The sequence below is a fragment of the Ananas comosus genome, linkage group 10 (genome assembly GCF_001540865.1).
Source record: "Ananas comosus cultivar F153 linkage group 10, ASM154086v1, whole genome shotgun sequence".
Taxonomy (NCBI): Eukaryota; Viridiplantae; Streptophyta; class Magnoliopsida; order Poales; family Bromeliaceae; genus Ananas; species Ananas comosus.
The window spans coordinates 11,304,480-11,330,014 of record NC_033630.1 but is presented as its reverse complement, the minus strand read 5'-3'; the positions used below and the strand labels follow the sequence as shown (position 1 = coordinate 11,330,014).

The 25,535-nt window shown below is 36.3% G+C and overlaps 3 protein-coding genes across 3 annotated transcripts; 2 read left to right on the top strand and 1 right to left on the bottom strand.

The window, feature by feature from the left end:
• LOC109716036 (protein DETOXIFICATION 16-like) lies at nt 361–7,747 on the top strand. Its single transcript, XM_020241309.1, has 8 exons — nt 361–710; nt 3,053–3,597; nt 4,173–4,259; nt 5,143–5,199; nt 5,309–5,547; nt 6,178–6,296; nt 6,393–6,479; nt 7,458–7,747. The coding sequence occupies exons 1-8, from the start codon at nt 429–431 to the stop codon at nt 7,521–7,523; spliced, it is 1,482 nt and encodes a 493-aa protein (XP_020096898.1). The 5' UTR covers nt 361–428; the 3' UTR covers nt 7,524–7,747.
• Nucleotides 12,326–15,707, top strand: LOC109716865 (proteasome subunit beta type-5-like). The gene is made up of 7 exons (XM_020242467.1): nt 12,326–12,542; nt 12,661–12,790; nt 13,115–13,221; nt 13,350–13,484; nt 14,343–14,446; nt 14,538–14,638; nt 15,337–15,707. The coding sequence occupies exons 1-7, from the start codon at nt 12,432–12,434 to the stop codon at nt 15,462–15,464; spliced, it is 816 nt and encodes a 271-aa protein (XP_020098056.1). The 5' UTR covers nt 12,326–12,431; the 3' UTR covers nt 15,465–15,707.
• Nucleotides 17,960–25,308, bottom strand: LOC109716006 (alanine--tRNA ligase). The gene is made up of 8 exons (XM_020241271.1): nt 25,085–25,308; nt 24,817–24,990; nt 23,596–23,708; nt 21,921–22,013; nt 21,104–21,206; nt 20,929–21,003; nt 19,945–20,040; nt 17,960–18,194 (listed from the first exon to the last, which is right to left on the bottom strand). Exons 1-8 carry the CDS (start codon nt 25,187–25,189, stop codon nt 18,135–18,137), a joined length of 819 nt encoding a protein of 272 aa, XP_020096860.1. The 5' UTR covers nt 25,190–25,308; the 3' UTR covers nt 17,960–18,134.

Below are 25,535 nucleotides of genomic sequence, written 5' to 3'. Positions count from 1 at the left end.
CAGTGTCTAGAGATTCACATAATTAGAAACGAAAAACACCGCCTTTAGAAAGCAGTGAATCATTTATTATTTACAGTTTATTATTATTTTTTTAATAGATTATGAAGATTTTTATAAGATTATTAAAATTATATATGAATTATAAAATTTTTTGTTTGATTGTTAGAATTATATAAATGAATTGTTAGGATTTGATCAAGAGAAAAACTTAATAATAAGCCATCATCATTTAAATTTTGTCAAAATAAATTTTTAGAGGATCAGTTTGAAATTATAAATTTGTAAAGTATTAAATTGTAAAATCGTCCTCTACACAGTTGACCTTTTTTTAACGTTTAAATCGCTCTCCATTCCTTTGAATCCTTTCTCTTCTCGACTCTCGTCTCCCTCCATAGCAAGCAAGGAGAGAAATTAATAAAACCCCTTCAATGGGAGAAGGAGAAGAGGAGAACCCATCTCCCCATTCCCCTCTTCTCCCCTCCTCCTCCTCCTCCTCCTCCGAGCAAAACCCTAACCCTCCGATCTCCATCGCCGTCGCCGATGAGGTCCCTCGGCAGCTAGGGCTCGCGGCGCCATTGATCGCCGTGAGCCTCCTTCAGTACCTGCTCCAGGTCATCTCCGTCATGGTCGTCGGCCACCTCGGCGAGCTCGCCCTCTCCGGCGCCTCCGTCGCCGCCTCCTTCGCCAACGTCACCGGATTCAGCGTCCTGGTACGTGATTTAGTTTTGGGTTGATGAGGAAAGGGAGCGTGGATTGCATGTAAGGTGTTTGATGATTTGTCTCATAGGGTATTTGTATGTGTTCGTTTCTTGGTTGGTTGGTGAATTATGTGTTGCTACTTCTTAATATATATATATATATATATATATATATATATATATATATATATATATATATATATATAGAGCAGGGCTGCTGTGCTCTCAGGCCTCCGTGCTCCTGAGCCGTTTTCGATGATGGAATTTTCGAATCGACGATCGGCTCCGTTAGACTTGATCTAGAGCATTTGAAGTTTCTAGAAAATAATTTTTGCGATTTTTTGATATCATTTACCTANCACCCTTCTTTTTTTGTTGTGGCTCTAACCAAACCCACACAGAACCAAAAAAACAAAAATAAAAAGAAAAAAAAATCAACCAAGCTATCGACCATATAGAATGGCCATTAGATTTAGACATGGATACGTACGTGAATACGTGTTGAGAAAAGCTTTTGTTTATTTATTTAAGAGTTAATTAAAAGTTGGTGAAAATGCCACGTGAATGCTGGCCCAGCCTATCAACTCTCCTATTCCATTCTCTCTTGTCACGAATAATGTATGTTGCAGTGATGTCACTGATTGAGTAGAATAATACGAGAGAAAGAGTTTGCTTGTGAGTTGTGATATCCTAGTAAATATAAGGTAATAATATATATATATATATATATATATATATATATATATATATATAGAGAGAGAGAGAGAGAGAGAGAGAGAGAGAGAGAGAGAGAGAGAGAGAGTGTCTTGCTGGGGTGGTTTTAGAAACACTAAGGTGTTTGTGCTATAGCCTATTTGAGCATTGAATTAGCCCTAGCGGTCCTTATGTCATGCACAATAGTAGGCCTTGCAAGAAGCCACCATTGTTGACTTCTGATCCAAAGGTCAAAAGAATAGATCCAACAGCTAAAAATTTATAAACACCTAGGCCTTGTTTGGATGCGTGAGCATCTTATTCGGGATATCTTTTTTTATTTATTCGAGAAGCATGTGATATTTGGTAGATGAGTAATGTGATCAAATGTCCAGAATGAATATCATATTCGACATTTAAGTCTTTTTATTGGAATAAAATAAATCATCTTCTAGATTTATCATACTAAATCAGGGATAATAAGACTTTTCAAGGAGCAAAAATCAAGCTCCTCGATTATAATCACACAAGAAAATGTTCATGAGATTATTCTTGAATATCTTATTCCTACATCAAAAAAGAGCCAAGTTGTAAGGAGACCCCATCAATTGTAGACCATTGTGAAATAGATCTCAGGACTAAATTTTTTTGGATCGGCATCCTCTTAATGTTCAGTTATTTTAATTTGGGCGAAAACTTTGTTGAAGCAACATTTATATTAGCTAAAAAAGGGTAAACCATTAAATTTAACAAAATCATCGTTGAATTTAATGAAATCCCAAATTAATTTGATGTGAATTAGTTAACTCAAAATAAACGAAAGTTGAGGGGTCTCATCCGAAAAGAAAAAAACATTGGGGGGTCTCCATACGTGTTTTTTTTTTTTTCTATTTTTACCTGTTAGAAATGAGAAAAATGATCTTTGACTTACAAAAAGAATAGTGGATAAGGATAAAAATAAAGTATCTGAGGATTGCCTTAATTTTCTTTACCAGGAAAGAGGCTTGCTCTGTTGGCTAGTTTCATCCTATCAATGTTGAATTACAGTGTTGATTTCCAACCTTCACGCACTTTCTTGTTTCAACTCCCAAGCTTTTTTTTCCTTTTTTTTTGGCAAGCAGAAGGAAATAGCCGCTTGGCTATGATTGTCGCTGATGTGCCAATTTCCGCTCGAGCCAATAGAATATTTAACCAAGGGGAACAATGGTATTTTTAACCTATCACTTTTACAGAGTTTCACGTTCATAGACTTAGTTGAGTCACTCATCATAAAAAGACAGGAATAAGCCAAGCTCAGATGTTGATCTAGATTTTGAAGAGTAGCATCTCATGGCGATAATACTTCAAGTAATACACAAACACTTGCTGACTTAAGTAGAAGACTTGCAATGCGATAACCGAATTATGTCGACCATTTCAATTTTTTTTCCCTTTTCTCTTTGTTTTCTCTTTAATCCAATATTGAAGATATAATATGTAAGCAAATATGGTAATGTGCCTCAACAAAATGCATGCCACCTGTATTCTTTTCAAAAGATTCAGTTATTACTTTCTCTCTTGTTCACAGTCCATCTCATGTTCAGTCCTTACTACTTCTTTATACAATTTTCACTGGTAAGGCTTCAATAATAAATCGATCTCCTTTCCTTTTTCATAACAAGCTTGGTATGGGAACTGCACTCGACACGCTTTGCGGGCAGGCCTATGGGGCAAAACAATACCATATCCTCGGTATACAAATGCAGAGGGCTATGTTTGTTCTTCTCCTTGCAAGTGTTCCGTTAGCTTTTATTTGGGCCAACACAAGCCAAATTCTCATTGCCGTTGGTCAGAATCCCGAAATATCAAAAGAAGCAGGTTTATACGCTCGTTGGCTGATCCCTGGCCTCTTTGCCTATGGTTTGCTTCAATGCCACGTTAGATTTCTACAAACCCAAAATATAATCTTTCCGATGGTGATTAGTTCTGGGGTAACTGCATTACTTCATCTTATATTATGCTGGATTTTGGTGTATAAATCTGGCCTTGGAACCAAAGGTGCAGCATTGGCGACAACTATATCCTACTGGATCAACACGCTTATATTAGCATTATACATCAAGCTCTCTCGAGCTTGCAGGAGGACTTGGACTGGATTTTCAACAGAGGCACTAAGTGATGTTCTTAACTTTTTGAGACTTGCTGTTCCCTCCGCTTTTATGACTTGGTAATTTTCCTTCGTAGTCCTAGCGGAGAAAATTTTCCTTTCAAATAAATGTACTTGTTTTAATCTTGTATGGTTTTTGTCATTTTTTTTGGTATGGAATGCTAAATTAAATAATTAGAGAATTCATAGATATATTATAGAGAAGTACCCTGGTAATATGCTTTTTAACATTTTGAGGCCCTTGTCCTACTTTCATCACAGATGTTTTCTTAGCAATTTGATAAATTAAATACTAGTTGGGTTGGCTACTTTTCCACTTCACATATAAACTAGTTTTCATAATAGGACAGCCAAGTCCTTCATCCATGGTGGCATGATATTTCATGCTGTAGAAATAGTATTGGTATTCTCTCTCTCTCTCTCTCTCTCTCTCTCTCTCTCTCTCTCTCTCTTACTGGCTTCTGTGAATAGTATCTTGTGGAAGTAACTGTTTCTTATGCTTATTTTGTGAGAACTTCATATATTATGTGATTTTATCTGGCTATGATCAATGTTTCTGTTTAGTCTAAAATCTATTTTCTTTGTCCCAAATTATGCACTAACTAATGATGGTTTATCAGCACAAATTGATGCAGCTTAGAGTATTGGGCGTTTGAAATGGTGGTTCTTCTAGCTGGTTTTCTTCCCAATCCAAAACTAGAGACTTCAGTTTTGTCAATCAGGTTAGCAAATGAACTTTAAAACTTTTCTTATCTGTTGTAGTTTTAGAATGAATTGTCACATTTGCTCAAAAGAGCTGTTGATGCCTTCTCTTTTTACGTCCTTGAAAGTGGTCCAAGTTCCTGCATGAAATGGTTGCTCAGTTTCATTTCTGCAGAATGTGCAGAAGGAAATATTTGACAAGTGTAGCATAGAGAAGATGTTTTCTGTTCTCTGCTAGAAAGCACTGGTTACAACTTCAGCATATGATTGAAAATGGATTTACGAAAGCATGATTATAGAAAAATTTGTAGTTGAGTCATTTTCTGTTCCTTCTGGACAGAAATAGATATGTGAATCATCCAAATCATTATATGGTTTTCTATGATTTTGTCGAAATTGAAGAAAATTCTAGATATTTTGTAAACCTCTCGACTCTGTGCTTTTGCAGTAAATCTTTTCTGCCTTCAATTCTTTTATTGCGACAACTTTGCAAAGTCTTCCTTACTGTTGAATAAGTTTTCTCTGCTTTGTCTAACTATTGTGTCCTAGCGTTACTTCATGGAATCATCCGACCTTTCATGGAAACATTGGCTGATCTTTCCTTTACAATAAAAGAGTGTTCCCTTTTGAGACTCCATCCCTGATGGTTTCCAGAGTTCACAGTTTTTAGTTGTTTACTCTTTCAATCTTATTCAAGTTCTAGCTCTAAATATTAATGCCTTAAATGGTGGTTGGTTTGACCTTGTTGTTCTGCTAATTGCTTGCAATTTACTTATTCTGTTCTAAGGAACACTTCCCTCAACATTAAATTATTCTCTTTTGTCCAAGGACCAATGCAATTTGAAGTTACTTAATTTTACAGTCTATAATTTATTGTCTAGTAACCGTAACTTATTTTGCCAGCCTGAACACAATGTGGGTGGTTTATACGATCCCAACTGGTCTCAGCAATGCTGCAAGGCAAGAGGAGTTGAACTATTTTTTGCATTTTATGTAATATTGTTAATCAGTATTGCTTTCATCTTATTTTTCTTTTTCTTTTTCTTTTTCTTTTTTCCCCCTCTTACAGTATTAGAGTTTCAAACGAACTAGGAGCCGGGCATCCGCAAGCTGCACGCTTGTCGGTATATGTTGTGGTAGCCATAGCCATAACCGAGGGCCTAATTGTTGCCTTAGCTACCATCTTGGTGCGCGATATTTGGGGCTACTTATATAGCAATGAAGAAGAAGTCGTGAAATATGTATCAGCTATGATGCCGATTCTTGCTGCTTCTGATTTTATGGATGGGATTCAATGCACTCTTTCAGGTTGGTTAAGTCCAAATCCTCTATGCTGCATTTTGTTATTATTCACTGTTCACGTACACGCACATGCTCCCTGTGGTACTTTCAGGCATTGGCTTGGGGACAAATTTAGGTAATTTTTTCAGTTTGGGTTATTCCACAAAATTGGAATATCCAAGTACAAAGTAAAATTTTATGTTTGAATCATAGAGATAACCGAGTACAACATAAAATGTGTGCGCTAGACAGGTCATGTTCCCTTATATGCCCCAAAAGAAACCTAGCGTCCATGAGTCGCTCATGGAATCTTTATACGTTAGTAGCTTAGCTCTCTGCTACAAGACATCAGACTACAGAATTTTGTAATTCTCAATTTAGTTTGCTTTATACATTCATCGTATAAAAACCCTTCTGCATAGTTTTTTTTCTTGTCTGTATATGCCCAATACTACCTGTTAAATCTCCAAAAAAAAATTCTACAACTTTCGTTTGTATTGATTGTTTCTGTAAAGGGTGCATGATCTCGTTTTCTCGATAGTATTCTGCATTCTCCTATCATTTGCGTTCGGCTAATTGTTCTACCAAAGTTGTTTATGAAATATGAAGTATAATTTGCTTTATTTATATTTCAATATCAAACGTCAAAACTTACAGGCGCTGCTAGAGGATGTGGTTGGCAGAAGATATGTTCAGTAATCAACCTCGGTGCCTATTATGTCGTCGGCATTCCATCTGCTGTTCTCTTTGCTTTTTTCTTCCATGCCGGTGGGAAGGTGAGCTATAACTCTGCTCTTTCTTGTTAAGTACGGAAATCTATATATGCTTTCTTACTTGCTTTTCTTACTACAACTATATAATTGGTTTTCCAGGGCCTATGGATGGGAATTATATGCGCGATGATCGTACAAATTTTGGTTCTCATCGCAATGATACTCTCCACCAATTGGGATCAAGAAGTAAGTCATTTCAATTAAAACTGTATTTGTACTGCCTAGTAAAACCTTTACAGTATAATTATACTCTCTTAGAATGTTCTAGGATCTTTACAGGTAATACTGTAGATGAATCATAAACAAACTTCTGCAACATTTGAGTAGTAGTACATGATAAACAGGGAGAATTCTACCTTTTAATTGTTTTTTGATCATTTTTTTAAGCTTTTCGTTAAATGTCCGAGGAACTGAGAGCTCCCCAATTATCCTTTCCTTTGGCAAATATATTTAAGCCCATGTCTTTAGGACATGTTACAACAGGCTAGAGCTGAAGTGCTGTTTAAGGTGAGCAAATTGAACAAGTCATTAACAACTTTTTCATTAGAATCCCTCCATAATTTCTAAGTCGACTTGAAGTAGAAGCTTCGAATTGAAGCTTTTGCTTTTCAGCCCTGAAGATCATTCAAGTTTCTTAAAGCTGCACATATCCAACAGCTGCTTCTTGGTGGGATATGATTCAGGAAAAAATAACAAACTAAGAAACCGAACTGGAACAACGATTTCAGGTTCAATTTGGTTAGTTTTACGTGAAATTAGTTTGATTCTAAATTAGAATAATGGAAATCCTAGTCATTTTGGTTTGATTTTCCTACTAAAAATCAGATTTGAACTGAACCAAATCCATTTGGAGCTTTCTTATAAAAATTTACGACATGCTTTGATTCAGCTTTCCGTCAAAACCAAACCGAACCAAAATGTATCCGCCACTGCTTCGGAGCTCGCATATGATAAACAAGATTTACTGTAAATATTCGACCGCAGTATCTCATGCAAAAAGGGAAATTTCTATTAGCAGTGTCACTTAAGACTCTATATTATTAATTGTTGTACTGCAAAATCTAGTACAAAATCTGTTTTTGTTTAATTCAGTTGTTCTAATAATGCATTGCTTATTTGAATTCGAAATGATTTATTTCTGATTTTGTTTCTTCTCTGTTTTAGGTGAGAAAGGCCAGGGAAAGTGTTCAAACATCTGATGCAAACACTGATCCTATGATTCAATCATAAATCGCAGCATCTTATAATTCCTCTTCAGTTAAGAGACTATTATTCATTTTGTAAAACTCAATCCATCTGCTACAAAAAAGTAAATTTACACTCTGAAAGTGTATGTAAAAATGTGAAAATGTTAGTATGTTTATGAAAAATTTAATGTAGACCCCCTCAACTATAGACTATTTCGAAGTTGGTTTCGAACTTCATGTTTTTAATCCATTTCCTTTAATACCTTTGATTTGGGTTACTATGTCAATTGAGTTTGATATTTGTTAAAAATTAGCTTGTTCTATTATCAAGCTATTAATTGTTGATTATTAACCGAATTTATATTTTCTTGTTAGCTAAAAAGTAGTTAGCACCTTTGAGTGAATCGCGAAGAAGTAAACTAAATTCCCAGTTAACCCTCCCAACTCATTCTAAAGCCCATGAGAATTTTATTTTTTTAAATAGAAATTATTACTTTATCCATTCTGAAAAATTATCTTGTTTTAGTCTAATCCAAGCAACATGAAAAAAAAAAAAAAGAAAAGGTGATGCTACGTGCACACCCTACACTGGGCGTATATTTTACATTCTACACAGAATTTTTTTTATAAATAATCTTATTAATTTTTATAATTATAAAAATAATTTTGTTAAAAAAATAATTATAAAAATAGTCCTATAAATGCGGTGAATGATTCACCGCATTTATAACTTCTCATTAGGAGTAGAAAAAAAATAAAAGCGGTAAACCATTCACCGCTTTTATCATTATAAAAATATAGAAAAAAATGAAAAAAATAAAGAAAGCGGTGAATGATTCACCGCTTTTAAAAGCGGTGAATCATTCACCGCTTTTATAAGACTATATTTATAAATAAAAATTTAATAAACTTATTTTTAGAATAAATGTTTAGGAAAAGACTATTACACTAAAAAACCCTTCTACACATCTAAGAGTTTTCATTATTTTACTCGTCCTCTCACTCTAGTTTTTTATTAAAAATTTAAAAAATTTTGTGAACCTTTTAGTGCATTGGGTGTAAGATTTTTGTTAATCTATAGGTATGTAGGTAGTATTTTTCTATTGGTAAATTTTAATTCTAATTTAAAATAAATTTTTAAAATCTAAATTTTAAAACCGTATATAGCACAATTGGCTAAAGGCTGAATGGTTAATACTCGAAATTCAAATTCAAAGTTTAATTGCTTCATATTCATATTTCTAACTAAATATAATTTTACGGCGATTTACACTGCAAATAGAAGTGTCCACGTAGTATTTTTATCACATTCCCCTTCACTATTTTTTAAGGGTAAACTTCAAATAATTGTTAGAAATATGCAACCAATTCACTTAAAGCGTACAGAAACAGCGCCCACGGGTCTCGATTGTGACTCGGCCCACCTGGCCTCATGCCACTTCGAACATGACTCGGCCCAACCTAGCCTCACGCCATTTCGAACATGACTCGGCCCACATGGCCTCCCACCACAGGGCAGGATGCTGGCCCATTTAAGCCAATAATCTCCCCTCAAGCACCTGCACATATTTGCAACATGCAGGAATCGAATCCGTGACCTTTGGCTCTGATACCACTTGTCGGATCGTTGGCGCTAACCATTAATCCCAAAAGCTCGAGCTGTTAGAAATATGCAACTAATTCACTTAAAGTGTACAGAAACAGCGCCCACGGGTCTCGATTGTGACTCGGCCCATCTGGCCTCACGCCACTTCGAACATGACTCGGCCCAACCCAGCCTCACGTTATTTTGAACATGACTCGGCCCACATGACCTCCCACCACAGGGCAGGATGCTGGCCCATTTAAGCCAACACCTGTGGTTTCCTTTTTCTCTTTTTATTAGCCCTTCTATTAACTTTTCGTTAACTTATATACAAAAGTTTTAAATACCCCATCTATAGTTTACAGAATATTCACTTTCGTACTCTTTACTTTTAACGTTTTCACTAATTTAATAAAAAAAAAATAGTAAAGAGTATAACAAAAAGAGAAAAATAAAACCACACTTACTAAAATGATACATTTTAAAGCATAAGATACTAAAGTGATAAAGTGCAAAACTATAGGGGTAGTATTTGATGTTTTCCCTTTTTTTAATGTTCTCATGGGAAAGTACTAATTTGAAGAACTAAAAAGTCCAAGTGGAGTTCTGTGCAAAATGACCCCCTCGGTAGGGATGTCAATGGGTATGGATATCCGAAATTTTATCCGAACCCGAACCCAAATGAAACGAATATATCCGATGGATATGGATATGGATTCAGATATGTATATAAAAACTAAAAATCCGACGAATATGGATTCGGATATGAATTTTGATTATACCCGACCCGAACCGAACCCGATCCTAACCCGACCGGAACTCGAATTTATTTTGTATTATATATATATATATATATATATATATATATATATATATATATATATATTAGTATAATATATATATATATCATATATCATTGTATACATATGTATACATAATACATATGTATACATATGTAATGTTATATTATGATTATATATATAGTCCGGCCTACATAACTATGATAGTACCAGCGCCTGAACTATGAGTTTTCTACCGTTAGATCTACCTTTGTGATCATTTCCACCCGTTAGATTATACTATTAAACCAACCTACACCACTCACCTAGGGACCACTCTCATTTAACCAGGACCACTATCATCCTAACCTGCACATCCTTTAATCCAACGGCAAAAACTCAATAGTATCAAGGCTTGGTACTTATTGAATAGTATAGTAGCCCATATTAATTATTATATATATATATAATATATATATATATATGATATATATATATATATATATATATATAAAATAAAATCCGTCAGGTTCGGGTTCAGGTTCGGACTCTGGTTTTTAAAAATCCGCCCCGAATCCCCCCGGTCCGGCTCTACGGGCCGTACTGGGCTGAACTTTTGCAGCCCGTCGGCCTGGCACGGCACAGCCGGTGTCGGGCTTGGCCCGTACCGGGCCGAAGGGTCGGCCTGCAGGCCGGTACGGCCTGCTAACTTTTGAGTCCAAAGTTAAGCCAGGCCTAAAAAAGGCTAGCCTTTTATAGGCCTAGCCTTTAGGGCTCACCTTTTATTGGACAGTGGGCCCAACGGCTTAATAGCCGTTGGGTTGGGTTTTGAATTTTTTTTTTTTCTAAAAAAATATTTTATTATTATTATTTTTAAAAAAATGGGTTTAAAAAATAAAAAAAGATATTTTTTTTATTAAAATGACCACAATGCCCTTACTATCATTAAAAAATTTGACCGTTAGAGAGGGCATTTTAGTCAAAAAAATATTGTTATATTTTTTAACAAATATTTTTTATATCTATAAAATACCACTACAAATATTCAAATTCATCACGACAAATAGTTTTTCATTCGAATTAGGCTACAATACTATCTATAGTATCAGAGCTCTGATACTATAGTCTTGTTTTTGATCTTAAGGTATCCAAATTAGCGATCCGCACCGTTAAAACTGATCTAGGGTATATAAAATTCTTAGGAATAAAATTTTAATTTTTTTCGACATCGTTTACTTAGTAAGTAAATTATGTCAAAATGGACGGTGGAAATTGAATAATCTTTAAAATTTGAGAATAGGACTTTTAAGTTCAAGATAAAAAATGTTAACCTTAATATAGATAGTTTAAAGTATTTTCTATCAAAATTTGAAGAAATTTAGATTCTTCTACACCGTTAAACTCCAAACTCGTCATAGTAGCCGTTGAAAATTAACAATTTTGAAATGGTTTGATCATAAAGTAACTATGTCGAAAAAATATAAAATTTTATTTCTAAAAACTTTAAATACCGTAAATTAGTTTTAACGGTGTGGATCGTTGATTTGAACACCTTAAGATCGAAAATAAGACCATAGTACCGGAGCTCCGGTACTATAGATAGTATAGGAGATTAGCTCATCTTCATTCATTTTCTTCCACAAACCCTACTTCCTCCCACTGTGACACCCCAATAATCCCATATCGGATGGGAATGGGGTTGTCATTGGGTTTATAAGAGACTTAGACACTAGTAATAATAACTGGGCTTAAGCATTTTGGGTTGTGGTTGGGCCCAACGAGTTATTATTGCTAGTGGGCTGGGTCGTTACACCCACTCTCTAACTTTCAATCTAAATTTTCTTTTCCCTCACTTCTCAAGTTTACTTTGCAAATATTTTTAATATTTTTCAACAATTTTTTTTTACAAAGTCTCTCCACAATTATTGTGATTTTTTTAAATTTATAAATTTTTTGAAAAAAATTTATAAATGTTGGATATTATTGTGTAAATTAAAAACTATAAGTCAAAATGTTATAATTTAAACTCTTTTTTTTTAAAAAAATACAAATTTTATGTAATATGATTAATACAAACTTTATATTTTTTTTGTAATTATTTTTTAAAATATCAATTTCTCTTCAAATAATAAAAAATTATTAAAAATATTTAATAAAAGAGTTGTCAAAAAGTTTGGTATAATTGTGTAAAGTAAAAGCTATAAGTCCAAATTTATAATTTAAAAAAATTATCTCTTTTTCTGAAAAAAAAAATCTAAAAAAAAAAAACCAGGTGAAGATTTTCTGGCCCGGCCCGGCCCGGCCCGTGCAGTGCGGGCCAGAGGATAGACCGGGCCTACTGCTCTTCGTAAACGGGCCGGTACGACCTGGCCTGGATTAGCAACCGGGTCGGGTCGGGCCGACCCTTGACCCGAAATGGCTCAAAAAATGTGGGCCTACTGGCCTCTACTTCCATTTGTTTTCTTCCAAGCCTCCTCCCTCTTCCTCTTTATAGCATACTCGACCCCTCTCTCTCTCTCTCTCTCTCTCTCTCTCTCTCTCGCTCTCGCCATTGACACTCGCCATTGACGCGCTGGTTACAACGAAGATGAAGCTCGACACCACCGCGCTCGACTCTTCCGCGGCGCTGATCCCCTCCATCGGCGGCGACGGCGTATTCCCCGCCGCCCCCTCCTTCGATCTCCCATCCTGCGACGACGTGAGTCGAATCCGATCCTCCTCTCCTTACTTCCTCCACCTCTCTAGGGTTTCCTCCCTCCGATCTTTGCCCTAATTCGTTTTCTTGCCGATTCTTGGGGGGTTTTGCTTGGGAGCAGTTCGATGGGTTTCAGAAGAACGCGAAGGAGACGCTGAAGCACGCGAAGGGGACGACGACGCTCGCCTTCATCTTCAAGGAGGGCGTCATCGTCGCCGCGGATTCTAGGGCTAGCATGGGAGGATACATATGTAAGCTCTCGCCCTCTCCTACTAGGGTTTTAATGCCGCATCCTTTAACAGATCAAAATTGTACGGAGAAACCACCGCAAACAATGGGAGTGTTGAAATAGTCCCTTCCCAACTTTGTCATTTCTCTTACTGTGTTAAGGTTTGTCATGATTTGTTCCTGAATTAAGAACAGTTTAGAGCAGTAGCTTCTGACCTTCCTCAAGAGAAAAGGTGATTTGCTTTGTGGACCAAACATTTCAACTTGAACAACAGAAGAATTTTTGTTTGCACCTGATCGTAACATTATTGGCTCTCATTCTCATTCTCGCTCCTCTTTGAACCCAGCCTCTCAAAGCGTGAAGAAAATCATTGAGATCAATCCTTACATGCTTGGAACAATGGCTGGAGGAGCTGCTGATTGCCAATTTTGGCATCGGAACTTGGGAATCAAGGTTACATTTGCTTATAAAAAAGGATACTTTATGGGGATGTGCTATTACTTCTGTGTGCTTTTGCGAACTCTAATAAAATGATTCTGCATAATTTTCGTGATCTTCTATGACTTCTCCCTCTTTTATAGTGCCGTCTACATGAACTGGCGAACAAGCGAAGGATCTCGGTTACAGGCGCTTCAAAGCTGTTGGCAAATATTCTCTTTTCATATCGAGGGATGGGCCTCTCAATTGGTACCATGATTGCTGGATGGGATGAAAAGGTGCTTGTTGACTTGAATAGAAAACTTCTATATAAATGAATAGATCTTTATCTGAACTATGCTGCATTTCAAAACAGGCATATGAACTTCAAAATTTTTTTTTTATTTTACTGCTTAATCTTATGACGTGTTTAGCGTGTCAAATCAGAATTTAACAGTATTTTTTACTTTTTTAACCGGATATTCTGTAATCTAAATTAATATTCTGCTATTTGATAAAATATTCCACACAATTTTTTAATAACATCCCTTAAATTCTGATGGAGTTTGACAAGTTCTTTTTCGGAAGAAATTTTCAAAAATCAAAACGAACGAAATGTGAGGTGGTAAAATCAAACTTTTTAAAGTTCATGTAGCAATATCAAAATGTGCTACTGTTCAGGTGAAGTCTTACATTTCTACAGAGCCTTTTGGATTACTTAGAAATTTAGTCCTTGAAGTTTGACCCCAGCTTCAATTATGTCCTAAAAAGTTTTTAACAATTTTGTCTCCTAAGTTTCCCTTGCGTATTAATTAGTCTTGTCCTTAGCGACATTCGTCCACCTCAGGAATAAAAGGACTCCACATCAGCATCGATGAGAGTATGCTAACATAGCAGTATTTTGTCGCTTCAATTTTAACAATGATTCAATTTTAACAGTGATGTAAAGACGGTGCTTTTCTAGAAGGCAGAGACTAGCAGAAGAATTAGTTTTGACATAGAACAAATTTCAGAGACTAAAAAGATACTACTAAAAAAGAATGATTGAAATGATGGACCAAACTTCAGGGCCAATTTTGTAATTAACCCAATTTTTTTGTTTTCTTTCCAAAGTTGTGTGGCTAATAAAACCTCTTTATTTTTTCTTACTTTCTCAGGGACCTGGATTATATTACGTGGACAGCGAAGGAGGGAGGCTCAAGGGGAACAGGTTTTCTGTAGGGTCTGGATCGCCATATGCTTACGGTGTCCTGGATAATGGGTAGGAAGTTGAATTTTTACTGACTTTCTCACCCTTGTTTTATATACGATCGAATGTTCCTCGACTTACCTACGGTGTGTTACTTTATCAGCTACCGCTTCGACATGTCAGTCGAGGAAGCTGCTGAGCTGGCACGTAGGGCTATTTATCACGCCACATTCCGTGATGGAGCAAGTGGTGGTGTTGTTAGTGGTATGTGCTTTTCTATCGCTCATCCATTATTTCTATATACAGTTAAGCTAGAATAACTGTAAAGGCATGTGCACTTGGATACCTTTCTACTCGCTAAAATCACTTATATAACATCCGTCTTGGGCATACATGTTGTTGTACTCGATCTAGACTATTTGACTTGGTCCTCTGCTCATTTGTATGTGATCCATGTATTATATATACTAGTTTTCATGTTTAGGGCTACTTGCTAATTACTCCGTGAAGAAATAACATCCTGAAGTTTGACCACTGTTTCAATTTTCTGCTCAGAATTTGAATTGCAACAATTTGGACCCTAAGATGGTTGGGCCTCAGTTTGAAATTTCATCCTTGAAGTTCCAATCCAAAGTTTGAGCTTGATTTCAATTTCGTTTCGTTCAGCAAGTTTGAACTTGGCTTTGATTTCTTTCTCAGAGTTTCAATTTTACAAAGAAACCTAATTGTTGTGCTACCTAGGCACTTTTTCAGACTGTAGATTAAAGCAAGGATTTCGTTTGTTGTGCAGAGCAGATTTTGGGACTCAATAATTACAACTTCTTAAACTATCAGGATGAAATTAGAATTCGGGTCAAATTTTGCGACCAAATTTCTAACCCCATCTCTTCTCACAAATGGTAAATTGATTGCTCTAATCCTTTTTTACTTTCCTTTTTTTTTTTTTTTTTGTTTGTTTGTAGTTTATCATGTTGGACCTGATGGGTGGAAGAAGCTGTCGGGAGACGATGTCGGTGAGCTGCACTACAAGTATTACCCTGTTCAAACTACCCCTGTCGAGCAGGAAATGGCGGAGGCTCCGGCAGCTTGAGGGCTCGACATTATCGTCACAACTTTTCAACCAACATTTCTTGTTCTCTCTCTTTTTTTCACTTTCTCAACTTATCCAGTGGATGTAAACGCACTCGTGAAGCACCTGCCACTTTTTTAGAAGCACTTGAACTGCACATTTTAGCTTTGCACAGTAGTGGCTGTGCTCTGTACTTCCCGAAAATGGTTGATAATCACTTGGCATGCAGTATTTGTTTCAGTTTTAAAAGGAGAGATTTTTGTCCGGGAACATGCTACAACTCTCTCTCCCTCTCCCTCTCTCTTATTTGAAAATGAGAAACGAGAAGATCTGAAGCCCGAGAGAAAATAGATGCACAATGTTTCTAATGGTAAGATCAAATCTCTGCGAAATTGAAGGTGATGTTCGAATCGTGGGGAAGAATGCTTCCATAGTTCTAGTTGCTTCGCCCAAAATGAATGATTCATGCGGAAATGAAGCATGGAGGATAAAACCTTTTCCCCGTAAGTAAGACAGATAGCTGTGGCTAATGTTGGCAAAGTGCCATTGAAGTCATTGAATGGTTTCGACGAAGCGCGTAACTGCAGGAAAAAACTTGAATGAGAGGCTTCCCATTCAACCTTATTGAGCTTTCTAAATCCGCCATTCAATATGGCCTTGAAGTTTAGATAGAAAACCTTCATAAGATTGAAACGGTTCTTTAATGTACCGTTTGGTTCGGAGATAAGCAAGAACTAGCTGTTCTAGGGATAGGTACAAGTATGCGGATAAAAGTAATTTTGTGTTTGGATGAAAATAGATATTAGGATAGGTATAAGGAGGGATAAGGAAAAAAGTGTTTGGATAGTATTTGGGAATAAGAGGATAATGGGTTAGTGAAATGTTAAAATTACCTAATTACCCCTACTGAGAAAAAGAAAAGGGTGAGTTGTAGGATTCCTAAGTTATATTCTTTTTCTATTCATATGTACGTAAAATAATACGATTATTTTGTACCGAATATTTTGTAACTGATACAATAATAAATAAATCAATATCCGCAACAAGTGATCTCGCGACAAGGGTTTCGCAAACCCACAAGCTTCGCGGAAACCACAGGCTCCGTCGGCCGGAGGTGAAGGGAGGGAGCGGACTCACGGGATGGAGAGGTGCAGAGAGAAGAACCCGGTGCAGGGGAGAGGGAGCTCGGTGAGGTGAGATGGAGAGAGAGGAAACAACAAGTGGTGAGGTGAGGTGGAGAGAGAGGTGAGGTGGGAACAACAAGCGGTGCTCGGTGAGGTGGAAGGAGAGGAACCAGCCGCAGGAGCTCTGTGACCAAGAGAGAGAGGGATCTTTCCTTGCTTCGAAAATGGGGAGAAGGGGATAAGGAGGGTAATTTGAAAAATTTTCACTCACAGAACACATATGACACAAGGGGGGGTGGGAACAGTTGTTCCCCACCCCCTTCCCTTATCCCGATGGTGGTGGGAACTGTTGTTCCCACCACCTTGAAACTTGTTTGGGGATTAGCTGGAGGATAAGAGCTAATCCTCCAGCTAATTCCATTACCAAACGGTGCCGAATCACAAACGAAATGAATCGTACGGCTTACCAAACTGTCTTAATGAAAACTCGTTGAGGAGAAAGTACTCACTCAACCAAATTGCGCTTCTAACTGCACCCACACATTCACAACATGCATGCAACCGTGTTCTTAGCCGGTGGATAAGCCAAAAAGTTACTGTCATGACTCCATGAAAGTGTCTGTGCATTTCCTTTTAACTTCCCGTTGAAGCAGTGATGGAGAAATTTCTTCCAACATACAAGAATCTCTTGCAATACAAAATTAGCAACCTCGATAATGATGATAGAATTTGTTGTTTTTTCTCGTGTGATCGTCAGTCCAAGATGGCGGGACTTTTTTCAAATCGATCCATCAAAATCACCCGATGGGTGCTCCATGGTTGACTTCGCAAAGTTTATCAGGAGCTCATATTCACTTAATAATAGAAACACAGCAAAAACAAGACCGCCAAACAAACCGATGTAAAACCAAGGATATTGACAATATGAAGAAACAGAACTACGAAGTTTGTGAGTATAAATAATGCATCTTTAACAGCAGAGGAACTGGGCCATGCTGTTACAATTTTCACCATGTTACCATCACAGCTAGACATTGGAATGTTCCTAGTTTTTAAAATGCTTTAAAGACAAATGTTGACCTATCTAAGTGTAACCCTACCCTAGAGAGAAAGTGCAATGGTGTTTATATCATGAACCACCATAAAAGATTTTATTATTGTATTATTATTATAGTTTAAAAACATCATTAACAGCATCGAATCACAGGTTAGCTTCTTTCGACACTGACGAACGGGTCAACTGAAGGAGCACACCACCGAAGATACTTAAATGAGTTCAAAAGATTAAAAAAAACTAGTTTCGGAAAATCTAAAATATAGCTATCAATTATAAATAAGTTCATGAAGCTTTTTATTGATTATCGCAACATAGACAAAGACATACATGAGATATTAATCGTCAATTCAAACCCTTTAACATCGTGACCATAAAACTTTTTTGTACATATACAATAAATTATTCAAGAGGAGTGTAATGCCACAATGAGATGAAATTATAATTGAAAAACTGTAAAACTTACTGTTGATGGTTGTAGCAATTCGTAAGGATGAAGTTCGGCAGCAATCTTCAAGTGCTGATACTATAAAAGACTTTGGTAAGGCCTTTCTTCATCCGAATTTGAGTGACCTGAAATATAACAGGTTAAAGAAAGGTTTAAAAGATATTAATGAGTTGATACAAACTTCTAGTAGTAGAATAGATAATAAGAAAATAAGGACAAAATCGAGAAGAAGAGCATTCTTGAGCACCATGAAATTTCACAGGATCTTCCTAAAAGGAAAACCATATACTAGTGTAGTCTTTTATCAGAGCCCTTACTCGAATTTCTTCCAAATAGAAAACAAAAGATTGCACTGGTGCAAAATGACTCGTGCATTAACAAGCCTTGTGCGAAATATCAAGCTGGGAAACAATGAGGATGAATCGAACATATTAACGAGGAAATGGCTTCAACAATGAATCCCTCTTCTTAACAACAATACACCAGCGAAAAGCGAACAGTTAAAGGATCGACAAGATGGAGATTACGAGCAGAGTTTGGAAAGGGGAAGAGAGAAGATAGTGTGGAGATAGCAGAGAGACCTTGAGAAAAGAAAAAAAGAAAAACAGATAGACTCGAAGTCTTTTATTTTTCAATCTTCAATCCTAGATAATATCGTGTTCACACAAATAACTGTGTTCATAGTTCTAGAACTGACTTATGCAAGTGACTAGTGAACTACAAGAATCAATATCAAACTCCTATCTTTCAATCTTCAATCCTAGATAATATCATGTTCACACAAATAATCGTGTTCATAGTTCTAGAACTGAATTACACGAGTGACTAGTGAATAAAAATAGAAGGGAGAAGTTGATGCTCCCATTGCCTCGAGCGGCTTCCCTTTCCTGATGAACTTAACCTAGGTGGAACATGAAGCTTACAAAACAGGAAAGAAGCTCTACTAAAAGCCCAACAAGCAGCAGGTAATAACAAACTGACAATAGCTATATATGAATAAAAATAGGTATTGAATGATTACAAAAATAAGGCTAATTTACTATAAATGTGGCAGACCTCAAAGGTTTTTTAACTTCCACAGTCGTGTAACAATTATAGTTACCAACCAAAAGTGGTATGGATAAAATTACAGATTATAACTGCAGACCTAATCATTGAATGCCACTTCTGATTTTACACAGCAGCTCAAATCTCAAGCTGATTAATTCCTCCAATTACTTGACACAATGTCAGACAAGTATAGATCTTCTGAAATTTTAATGATGATGCAAGCCAAGATGGTAGTATCTAATTAGGTTACATCTGTTAAAAAATAAGAAACACCCATTACTCTCCAAAAGCTTAAGCTGTCAAAGAATGACGTTTTTGATATTTATATTCAACACCCCCACTAATATCTAGGCTTGAGACTTTTTGATAAGCTTAAGACATGGATTTTAAAGATTTGGAAAGAATTTAAATGAAGCAAGGAGTCTGGCAAGACTTGGAAATCGGGACATTCTTCTCTGGTACCATGTTAAAGTAATTTGACATAGCCGTTTTATCTCCAAAAGTGTAAGCTATCAGACGCGTTTTAATATTTATATTCAACAAGATCCATTCTTCAAGTAAATAAAAAACAAGCCAGTATTTCTATTCTTGAAGAATTTTTTCTCTTCAAACTTGATAACTCTGTCTTACGAAGGATCTTTCTACCTAATACAGCTCAAGAATGAGTTAAGCATAATTAGTTGGTAGGTAATGGAGAAACAATCACATCCTACAACTTGGACAAGGAGAGAAAAATAAATAAATATAAGAAAATGTAATGTACCTCATTCCTTTTAAACTACTTATACTGACATTGCTAGCAATACTTTAACAACTCATAATTACCTTTAAGTTTTTAATATCGGCAATATCAGCAACATGAGTCCCTCCACAAGGGCATCCACGGTGGTCACCAAACTTCACAATACGTGGAGTGCTATCCTAAAATAATTTCATAAAACATGACAAAAAAAATAAGAATCAATAGAAAAGCTTAATAAATTCGAAAAGAGTAGCAACTAACTGAATACGATTCATGTTTGGTGTTGCTAGTAATTCTAACAATTATTCGAAAAAGGGGTTACCAACATCCATTACCACCTACTACAGTTCATTGCTGATCCACAACTTTAAGAAGTGGCCTTGTGAAAAGGACTTGTGACAAACACCCGATGATTCCTAGGGTGACTAGTTATATCACAATACTTTGGGCATTCAATGGATCCACAGGCAGGACAATCAGTCTGTATAGGTATGCCTACAGCCCGTTAGGTTTCAATAACTTGATAATTCTCATAGACTATGACTCCACTTTACTAATAGGTTGATGACTCCTTTCCTAATTTAGCTCCATATCTTTTACAAAAGTATCTTTCTATGCTCCATAATTTCATTAAGGATTTCCCTGAGGACATAGGCTATAGACATACATCCCTTTTCTCACCTTTTTATATCATGAAGAATTGACTTAATAGTAGTGTTAGTGATGTTTTGAAGTCTAACGAAACTAACCATCCAATTTGCTTAAATAAATAAACGGACCAATTGCTTTGGTTAATTAGACTGGTCACTCTGTCATATTTAGTGTAAGAATCAAGTGAAATAGCATCTGATTGAGTTTATTTTGTTCAGATTTAAATTTGAATGCAATTAAGCTAATGAAGCCATCAATTTTAACAAAATCTTCAATTAAAATGACTGAAATAATTTATCGAAATATGACAGACTCTGGCGGTCTATTTCAAAATGGGCTATGGTGGAGTGGGTCTCCCTAAATTTTCACCAGAAGAAAACAAAGTTTAGTTTACTTCAGTTGAATATTATACCGACCTTTGAAATGTAGCTAGGCAGAGAACCACCACACCATTGGACAGCCTCCTCGTATGATAATATAGAAGCTGATACCTACAAATATATGCTCCACCAGTTAGTTGGTTTAACGAGACATAGATACAAAATATCTAGTAAAAGTGAGGAGTAACAATATGGCATTTTCAAGGCTGACCTTTCCACCCCTAGAAATTAATGAATTAGCCTCTCTTTCCAATTCATGTTGCTTGTTTTGTAATTGATCTGGCGGAATTACTCCTTTGTACTCCACAAAGGGTCTGCCACAGTCGAAGTCTTATAAGTTTTATCCAATTGTCCCAAATCAGATATTTAAAAACTGCTTAGATCTAAAATATGTGTCTAAGAGAGAAATATGGTCAAGACGCACAGAGGAGATTATGAATCAGAAAAATGAGTTAACAAAAACAAAGTGTCACAGAAAATTAAGATATGAAACAAAACTATCAATCATCATAGAGTCATCAAGCATCAACCATAGCTTATGTCACAATATATCTTTTGAACTGAAATACCTGGAAGTGGGTGGTAAACTGTAATAACGTGATGTAAAAAGTAAACAGTTTGAGAGAGACAAAAACCATTATTCTACTTAATCAGACTTCTGAGAATTTCTATAGAGAAGAACTACAATGTTGACAGATAAATCAGACAAACATAGTGAGGAATAAAAGATCAAAATGCGGTCAAATTAGGATATTTGACTTGTGAAAAGGCTCTAGTGAGTCCTAATAATCATAACAGCCTTAAATTGCTGCAACTTAGCAACTTAATTTACATGCAACAATCACAACATACTGTTTTCCCACATCCGATTCTGTACATATTACTATACAGTCTTTCTAATAGATTGATGGTTAGGGCATACAAATACCTCCATAGAAATAGAATAACTTCCATACAGTGAACAACCAGTGTAAATTAGATGAGAAAACAAAGTATAAGAAGACAAAGTCAAGGTCCTGATGTCATACCCATCAGGAAAATGATAACATTTTCCAGGTTCTAGATGAGACAAGCCGACATTTTGCATGCATATATCCAACAAATGGCCTGCGGAGTGAAGCCTACAGCATAAAGAGATAGACAATCGTTGAAAACACCATATGCAAGTAGACAAGTTCAAAAATAAACAAGCTTCCCCCCTCCAACCATCGAATGTGACAGTGCTAGTTGCTTTCAGGAAGAAGTCCTTTATTAGAGAGAACGCATAGCCTAGATTAAAGGCACGCACAACAAAAGCAGTACTTGAATATACTGACACAGCCTTAGCAGCTCTTAGTAGCTCTGGCATTTCAATTCAACAGATAGGAACTATAACATACTTGATTACAGTACGAACTGTCAATTTTACAATGAATTTCATGGCATATTGTGGCCCCATGTTATCAGAGGCTTCTTTCTCTAACAGAACTCTTTCCCATCAATTATTCAAACAAAGTCCTAAGCTGAAATTTCAGTTCATAATATCATGAGCCAGATCATTATTTTGTCATAAAGAAATAAGGAAGTAACAGTGCTAGTACTTCTTTCATGCCACCAGAGCTATGGCTAGTTGTCATAATTGCATCGCATTACATAGAGACTAACGGCCCTAAAAATATCAGGATGTAAATAATTTCTTAGTATAATCTAAAAAAGCTGAACAATATTTTGGCACATTCTAGCTGAAAAACACTGCTATGGCTCTCAAAGATTCAAGAAAACAGGGTACAGTCTCAGCTTCGGCGAGTCCCTTAGAATTTCTGAGTTTTGGTCAACATCAAATCTTGCCACGTGGCAATTTCCATTATTGTTAACTGCATTTTTGCAGGGCTGTAATTGAAACAAATACTACAGGTTAGAGACTCGATTACAAAATCAGAAAAAAAAGTTTGGTGATCAAAATAGTAAACCAAGTAAGGTTGCGGACTATTTGTACAATTAACCCGTTTTACTTTCAAGCGTCTCTCAAAAAGTATCCAAAATGTACGAAAAGTAAAGAACTAAAACTCAATTTTTGCAATGTTCTATACTAAGTGATGTTTAGACTTCAATCAAGATAATGAATAAAGTGCAGATCGTTGTCTGCATGAAAGATCATAAAATGACGAGCAACAATAAATATGATCCGTAAGCGTATTAACTTTGACCTCAGAAGCTAGACCCAGCAATGTAGGTCGGCACTTTAAAACTAAGCCTCAATTAGAATGGTTTGAAATGAAGCTGAGATCCTATCGTTATGGATTACAGCTTCAAATCAACATCAATCAAAACAAAAATGTTTTAGATGCTTTTGTTTATAGAGTTTCACCCCATATTTCGCATATCAAGTGGACAACAATTAGGATCATACAACACATTAGAGGGAATCTAGAACTAGACGCTTTATTGACTACATTTTTCTTTTCCTTAAAAAAAAAAAAAAGAGGATGTAAGAGTGGATTAAGCTCGAGGCTACAAGATGATCATGGTCAGACAGCATATGGAAATGTGGTAGTTAAAAGTAAATCTACCATAGGTTACTTCGGCAATATACAAAGTTACCTATGATTAATTTATGTAGTGGGTAGGTAACTCTTTGGAGAAAAGAAGCATATCTACCAATAATACACCCATATATTAAAAGATTAGATTTTTTAAGTGTGCTACTTACAGAGAATTCTATACCTGGAATTGATTTCGCGCCTTTGTGCATCAATGTGCAAGCTAACTTTCTGACCCTCTCTGAGTTTAGATTGGCATTCATCTTCACTATCCTCAAATTTCCCATAATGAAAAACCTAAACAAAATAGCAAAAATTATCACAGATCTGAGATCTTGATGTCCAGTTATACTCAGGAATCAACTGCATAGTGCAAGTAAATAAAGGTCAGCTTCTAACTAATACTCTCAACACGTGAGACAATAAGATTTCCTAATCATATATTAATGTTCTACTAAATTGCCATATTGTCAAAGGCATAATTCACTATTCCTAGCTATAGTAATCACTCAGCTAAAGCATGATGAGTTTCATTTTCATGTTCGATATTACTCCCAAATTTAGCACAAGGGCCCTGTAGATATCTAATTACATCTCTTTGTGGGGAAAGTTTGTTTTTGCTGCTATGGAATCCAAATGAAATAAATAAACCTGGAGCTTCTGCAACAGCAAGAAGCTGACATAAGACTCTTTTTGGTCCAAAAACATAAGCTTTTGGTTCTACTTAGAAGCTGTTAGGGAGGTTTTAATAGAATGTCCAGTGATACTCAAGAGTAAATTTAAAATTAAAATTAAAATCTGAAATTCAAATTTAAATTTAAATTTGGAATTAAATTTTAATGTTAAATTTAAATTTGAAGTTAAAATCTAAATTCAAATTCACATTTTGAATTTTGAATTCAAAATTAAAATTTTGAATTTTAATCTAAAATTAGGTACAAAATTTGAATTTGAATTTGAAATTTTAAATAAAACTAAATTTAAAATCAAAATTTGAATTGAAAATCTAGTTGTGAATTTTAAAATTTAATTCACAATAATTTAAAATTTAAATTTATGAATTTCAAATTAAAAAAAAAAAAAACCCTCCAAAAATATATATATATTGGAGACCAAAAATAGGAAAACATACAAAGGTTGGCACGCACTTGCCAAATATTTTCAAATTTTACTCCACAAGTATATCTCTCAAAAGTTGAATAAAATGACCATTCAACTCTTGAATAAATATCTTCTTTAAATATATCTAACGTCATTTTCCATTTCTAATATTTTTATAGTTACTTTTTGCGTCATTCTATGCAAACCCTACAAGGGATAAATCCACAATTCCAAATCTTCGGACGGATACATATGAAAATGTAGCTTAAGAACTGCGAGAGAGATTAGGGATTAGGTTACTAACCACTCCCTCCTTCAATCTAACATCCTCGACAACGAACTTGGCGCCGCATCCTCCACCATCGTCGTCGTCGGCGGCGGCGGCCGCGATGATGAATCCGGTATCGGCCGGTTGGCCGCCGCCCTGGGGGTGGAAGATCGTGGCGTCGAGGATCGCCGCGAGGCGCCCATCATCCACCTTGGATCGCACAAAGCAGCTAGGGTTTTAGCCCAATCTAGGAGTTTGATTAGGGTTTAGGGTTTCGAGAGAGAGGGGGGGTTAGGGAGGGAACCTGGAGAAGGGCGAGGAGGAGGGCGGAGGAGCGGAGGGCGCGCATGTCGTCGAAGTAGGCGAGCTTCGTCGTCGTCGTCGTCGTCGTCGGGGGTTTCGGGTCCATTGCATCCGACGCTCGATTCCGTCCAAATGGCGGCGGGAAAAAGAGTGCGCGGGAGAGATATATATTTATAGAGAGAGAAAGAGAGAGCGAGAGGGAGAGAGAGAAGGTGAGAGGAGGAATCCGTAGGGAACAAAAAATTGGTGGGGATCATCCGCACGGTGAGAGCATTTCATCCACCGTCCATCAAACAAAGCGGCACGAATTTCAAAGCGTAATGCACGGCGGATGGAAGCCTCGGCATAGGATTGTCGTCCCCACAAAATTTTTTTTGTTCAGCGGAACAAAAATTTGGTGTGGAGGATCCGCACGGTGAGAGCATTTCATCCACCGTCCATCAAATAGAGTG

What these genes read in the sequence shown, in the direction of transcription:
- LOC109716006 (XM_020241271.1), bottom strand. Translation starts at nt 25,189, where the DNA reads ATGGACCCGAAACCCCCGACGACGACGACGACGACGACGAAGCTCGCC. An exon ending in TTAGATTGAAGGAGGGAGTG is followed by an intron (nt 23,709 to 24,816) that starts GTTAGTAACCTA and finishes TATTTTGTTTAG; the next exon opens with GTTTTTCATTATGGGAAATT. An exon ending in CCGATATTAAAAACTTAAAG is followed by an intron (nt 18,195 to 19,944) that starts GTAATTATGAGT and finishes GTTATATTTCAG; the next exon opens with GTCACTCAAATTCGGATGAA.
- LOC109716036 (XM_020241309.1), top strand. Translation starts at nt 429, where the DNA reads ATGGGAGAAGGAGAAGAGGAGAACCCATCTCCCCATTCCCCTCTTCTC. An exon ending in TCACCGGATTCAGCGTCCTG is followed by an intron (nt 711 to 3,052) that starts GTACGTGATTTA and finishes TTTCATAACAAG; the next exon opens with CTTGGTATGGGAACTGCACT. An exon ending in CCCTCCGCTTTTATGACTTG is followed by an intron (nt 3,598 to 4,172) that starts GTAATTTTCCTT and finishes AAATTGATGCAG; the next exon opens with CTTAGAGTATTGGGCGTTTG.
- LOC109716865 (XM_020242467.1), top strand. Translation starts at nt 12,432, where the DNA reads ATGAAGCTCGACACCACCGCGCTCGACTCTTCCGCGGCGCTGATCCCC. An exon ending in ATCTCCCATCCTGCGACGAC is followed by an intron (nt 12,543 to 12,660) that starts GTGAGTCGAATC and finishes GCTTGGGAGCAG; the next exon opens with TTCGATGGGTTTCAGAAGAA. An exon ending in AAGTGGTGGTGTTGTTAGTG is followed by an intron (nt 14,639 to 15,336) that starts GTATGTGCTTTT and finishes GTTTGTTTGTAG; the next exon opens with TTTATCATGTTGGACCTGAT.